The sequence below is a fragment of the Neophocaena asiaeorientalis genome, unplaced genomic scaffold (assembly GCF_003031525.2).
Source record: "Neophocaena asiaeorientalis asiaeorientalis breed wild unplaced genomic scaffold, Neophocaena_asiaeorientalis_V1.1 scaffold114, whole genome shotgun sequence".
NCBI lineage: Eukaryota > Metazoa > Chordata > Mammalia > Artiodactyla > Phocoenidae > Neophocaena > Neophocaena asiaeorientalis.
The window spans coordinates 3,364,355-3,369,029 of NW_020173116.1; the positions used below are offsets into that span (position 1 = coordinate 3,364,355).

A 4,675-nucleotide genomic window follows, 5' to 3' on the forward strand; every position below is an offset into this window, starting at 1 on the left:
CGCCTCCCGCGGCCATTTCGCCCAGCAGCCCAAGCTCCAGCCTCTGCTCCGCGAAGCGCCTGCGCATGAGAGTCTCTAGAGCACCGTCGCTCCTCCCTCTAACTGAGTACGCTTCAAACCGCACGTTCATGTCCCTTCCCTCCCCCGCTGACTCTGCACCGCCCTCACCCCTTTCCTGTGAGATTCTTCCGCCAAGTGAAAAGCCTATCTTCGGTCGACAGCCTACGCACTTGAAAAGCAATCCAATAAGCACTTACAGCCCTGGGGTTCGCCATTCAGTCTTATCTGTGCACCAGTGCAATTTTCCTCTGGGTACTAAAGTTGATGACCGATTTCTCTGGACTTTTTTGCATCCCGTGAGGCAACAAATGGAAAGAATGGCTGTGGCGGAGGGATCCCTCGCTTACGCTCGGTGTACTTTAACCTAATGGGGGTCGTCCGGGAGTCGGAAGGGGGAGGGGAAAGGGAGGAGGCAGCCGAGGAATTGTTTTTTTCTCTCGCCCCGCCCTCGCCGGGGCGACCAATGGCGATGGGCTCCTTCCCCACGAGTCTCGCCCAGCTCCTTGGACTCAGCCAGTGAGCGATGGAAGCGGCTCCGAGGGGGCGGGCCCGGGAGGCTGTGCGTGTCTTGTGAGAGCTCTTGAACCAAGTCAGAGAGCTAGAGTCGGCTGGGCGGCTGGAAACGGTGGCCGCTGCCGGTGACTCAGGGAGGCGGGAGGCGGGAGGCGGGGTAAGAGCGCCACGGCCTCGGCTGAAGGGATCGGAGGAAGAAAGGTGAAGGCGCCAAGCCCGCGGCCCCGCCGCCCCCGCGCTGCGGCGCAGGCTGGGGGTCTGCGGCGGAGTAGAAGGGTGTCGGGGCGGGGCGACGGGGCAAGTGCGGAACGGCGGGCTCGCCCCTCCCGCGGGGCTGCCCGGGGCGGGGACCCGGCCGCCTGGGACGGGGCCTCTGCTTCGGGGCCTTTTCCGGGGTGAGGGGCGAACACTTTAAAATCCACTTAAGCCACGAATAATTCTCCCCTCACTCTGTCTGCATTTAGGTTTCAGGTTTTGGAAAAGCGAAGGTGCGGGTCCTCCGTCTCACCCGCCGCCGCCTGGGGTCCTCTCCTCCGATCGGGATTAGGACCCTTTCCTCCGCCCTGGCCTCCCCCACCGACCTCTCTTCCCGGCCCCCTCCCGCCGGCCGCCCCCGTTGCATTTTGTTTTTGTGTTTTTGCAGGGAGGAGCCCTTCCTGCAGCGTTGGAGCCATGGTGCTCACGCTCGGAGAAAGTTGGCCAGTATTGGTAGGGAAGCGATTCCTCAGTCTGTCCGCAGCCGACGGCAGCGACGGCGGCCACGACAGCTGGGACTTGGAGCGCGTCGCCGAGTGGCCCTGGCTCTCCGGGACCATTCGAGCCGTCTCCCACACCGACGTTACTAAGAAGGATCTGAAGGTAAAACCGGCTCCCGGGCCTCGGCAGTCGGACGTTTCCTAGTTACCTTGGTAACGAGACAGCCAGCAACCCTCCCTCCCTTTTTCTGAAAAGGCGACCAGAAAGTTGGCATCTGATCTGAAGGTGCAGAAAAGTAGACCTTGAAAGTCTTTGAAATGGTGTGTAGAGCGAGGTGTGTTTGGCCTAGAGTTGCCCGTGTTTAATAATGGGCTTAGGGTTGCTCAGACCTGATTAGTTATTGCACGCGCTGTGCCTCATTAGGGCTGTACGATGATTTCTCCGAAGGGGGAGTGTTGTTAATATCAAGTTGGGCAAGTGGGTGACGTTTGGAATCATTGAGAATTGAGCACTAGTGCTTAGAAGTGCTTTCAGTCGGGTTTTTTGTTTGTTCCTTCTAATTTCTTCACCCAACTTCTTAAACTTTCAGACTTAGAAGTGTGAGTGTAGAGGAAGGAGCTTAATTCTCTTCAGTATATTAAGGTGGGTATTTGTCCGTATATGGTGGGTCAGGGCAGGAGTGGGTTCCTGGTTGTCTCTGATGAGTCTGTGAGTGGGTGTGGGATATGACCATATATGGAGGGCTGGGGTGGAGCTGCCCCTTATATGGTGTGTTGGAGGGATGGCTTTGAAATATTCCATTTGGGTGTTTGAGGGGAGGGAGAGAAATGGGAACGAGTGCGGCCAGTGATTTTTAATCAGAATGACACGCAGAACCTTTTTCAGTTAGATCTTTTCAAAAAGAGATGAATTCTGATCGTACTCCCTAATAGAAGTATTGGTGTGAAAGGATTGTGTGGAAACTACCAGTGAGGAAGCCATTGTACCAACAAAGACTCCTTTGTGCAAAAATAACTGAAAAAAGGTCCCCAACAAAGACTCCGAAGTGGTGATAACTTGAAGGAAGCTTGTCAGAACAGAAGAGCTTTCCATCCTGGGTAACGGATATGTTTCAGTATCTTCACTTGGTCATTATCTTTGCTTTTTCTTGAAAACTGCTCAAATAAGGGAAGCAAGTTTTCGCATTGGCAGTTGAATATGTGTTGATTGCTGAAACACTGTTCAAGGAATTGGCATAACCTGTGTTCTGACCCAGAAAGTTTTGACCCTTGAGCCCACCTTCTTAATCATCGTGCTCCCTGATCAAAGGCTCTGCCACCAGAGGACTCCTGTCGTACACTGTGAAATTTGGTTTCACTCCTAGCAAGGTGCGTTTTGATGTTTACAGAAAGAAGGTAATGTGCTACAGCCTATTTGCTTAGGCTAATAATCTTTCTCAATAAAATGGGCTTTGTGTAGTAGATTTCAGTCATAGTTGTGGCGGTTTATTTCACCTGCCAAGTAAAATTTTCTCCAGTGCATTTGTTTTTACCCGATTTGAGTGGAAACAGGATTGATCCTTACAGTCTTTAGTTCTTTGGCAGATGATGAGAGACTAGGTGTTTCCTTACTCAGCAGTGATTGCAGACCTGTTGGGTTGGGAAGGGAACCTAGGAGGTCCTTTATGTGTGTTCTTTTAAATCTCCACATCTCCCCCACCCCCAGCCTTTGAAGTGGTGGTGGTATCTTCATTTTCAGAATAAAGAAATAGATTTAGGAAAGGAAATCTTGTCCAGACTTGGATAGTTAGCTACTAAGTGACAGAGGGAGCATTGGAATCCAAGTTTGGCTATGTGTGTCTTTCACTGCACTAAGGGGCCTAACCTGGAGACGACAGGGATTTTAATTCAAAAACAATTTTGACTGTAGTGGATTTTTTGCTTTACCTACAGACTTCACAACTCAGCCCTCATGTAAGAAATCTACTCAGTTTCTCTTTTCGAATCATGATTTATTGCTGCATTCCTTAATTGAGTAGCAGATAAAGTAATTGGTGTAAGTTTAAGGATATGTTGTGTTAGCAAAAACACAGTTTTTGAAACATTGAAACCTATTGTGTTTGGCCAGATGCAGGCAGGAACTGAGTAACTAAGACAATGCCTAAGACCTGGGCTTAGGGATATTGAGTTTTTGGGAGTGGGTTGGGGGGGCTGCAATGAATATGAACGAATGAAATTCAAATAGTGTGCAACTGTTTTAGTACTGATAGAAGTACAAGTCTGTCTAGACTGACTTGCTTCCTTAGTTGAGGTTGAAATGAATGAGACCAAGGCTTGTTAACTTTGTTTCATCTAGAGAAAGACTTTGGAACAAAGTCACTTACTCAGATACAATGTTTAGTAGTTGATTACAAAGAAGTTAGGTGAAGACATAATAGATACTTATCATGCAGTAAATACTTTTATTTAATCCTCTCAAAATTCCTAGATAGTAAACCACATTTTTTAGTGTTAGAAATTGAGGCTTAAACAAGTTAAATAACTTGCCCAAGTTTGTCCCCAGACCTTAAACACTAGGCTTTAATATTCAGATAGAGTGAGGTTAGAGCAACTCTGTTTTGCTGGGTTCAGTATCCCCAGCACTGAGAACATTGCTTGGCATGTAGTTTTTGCTAAAATATTTGAACAGATGAAGGAATCATAAAATTATTACTCGTATATAGAAAAGCTGTTCAGAAATTATCTTCCGATGGAGCATTGGCATTCTCTTTAACTTGGATAACAACAGATCTTAATTAGGTGTGATTATAAGGACTTCTTTAACCTTCTTTTTATGCTACTCTGTTTACTTGAGTGTGAGGCAGATTGCTTCTTAACTGGCTTTGTTCTACGCATGCTGGGAATGCCCTCCTTCCCCAACTTGTTTGTCTAAGTCTTTTCCTTGCTTTGAACCTACTTTTTCCTTGAGTCTTCTGCCCCTTCTTAGTTCTTTGGGATGTCCTTAGCAGATGAGTACTACTTGCCAACTCTATGTACCATTTTCTGCTGTTAAAGCGCTTTTTGGCAATTGGATACCTTGACCAATCAATGCCTAGTTTTTTCATCCTTGCATACAGTTGAAACTTGAATGTTGGTGGATTCTGTTGACAGTCAACCCATGTAAAATGAGAAACTTAGCACAGTGTAATAATAAAAAGTGTTTACCCCTATAATTGAATGCTAGACTCTGGGATTTTAGATAAGAGTCTAGGTGTAAGAAGACATAAACAGAAGTATAATGAATTAATTCCTAATTTGTGAAGTAGTGAAATAAGTGATATTCTGTACCGTAGTACTGGGCATAGAGTAGATATGTCATTAAAAACTTTGTGATTAAAAACCATGCCATTGTGTAAGTGCCTACTTTTTTTTTTTTTTTTTTTTTTTTG

General features: G+C 47.1%; 1 protein-coding gene across 6 annotated transcripts in view; it reads left to right on the forward strand.

Annotated features, from left to right (window-relative positions):
- Window positions 1–660: 660 nt before the first annotated feature.
- Window positions 661–4,675, forward strand: part of KDM3A (lysine demethylase 3A) — a 56,511-nt gene continuing 52,496 nt past the window's right edge. Inside the window, exons 1-3 of one of the 6 annotated variants that reach the window (XM_024743709.1) lie at window positions 1,295–1,431; window positions 1,859–1,911; window positions 2,155–2,636. Coding sequence is in view for 2 of the 6 variants with exons in the window: in XM_024743707.1 (XP_024599475.1) it covers window positions 1,246–1,431 (186 nt within the window). In the remaining 4 variants the exon portion in view is untranslated. Of the gene's footprint in view, window positions 775–1,216; window positions 1,432–1,858; window positions 1,912–2,154; window positions 2,637–4,675 lie in introns of those variants that run through there. The other 5 variants (XM_024743712.1, XM_024743710.1, XM_024743707.1 and 2 more) reach the window with 5 other exon arrangements.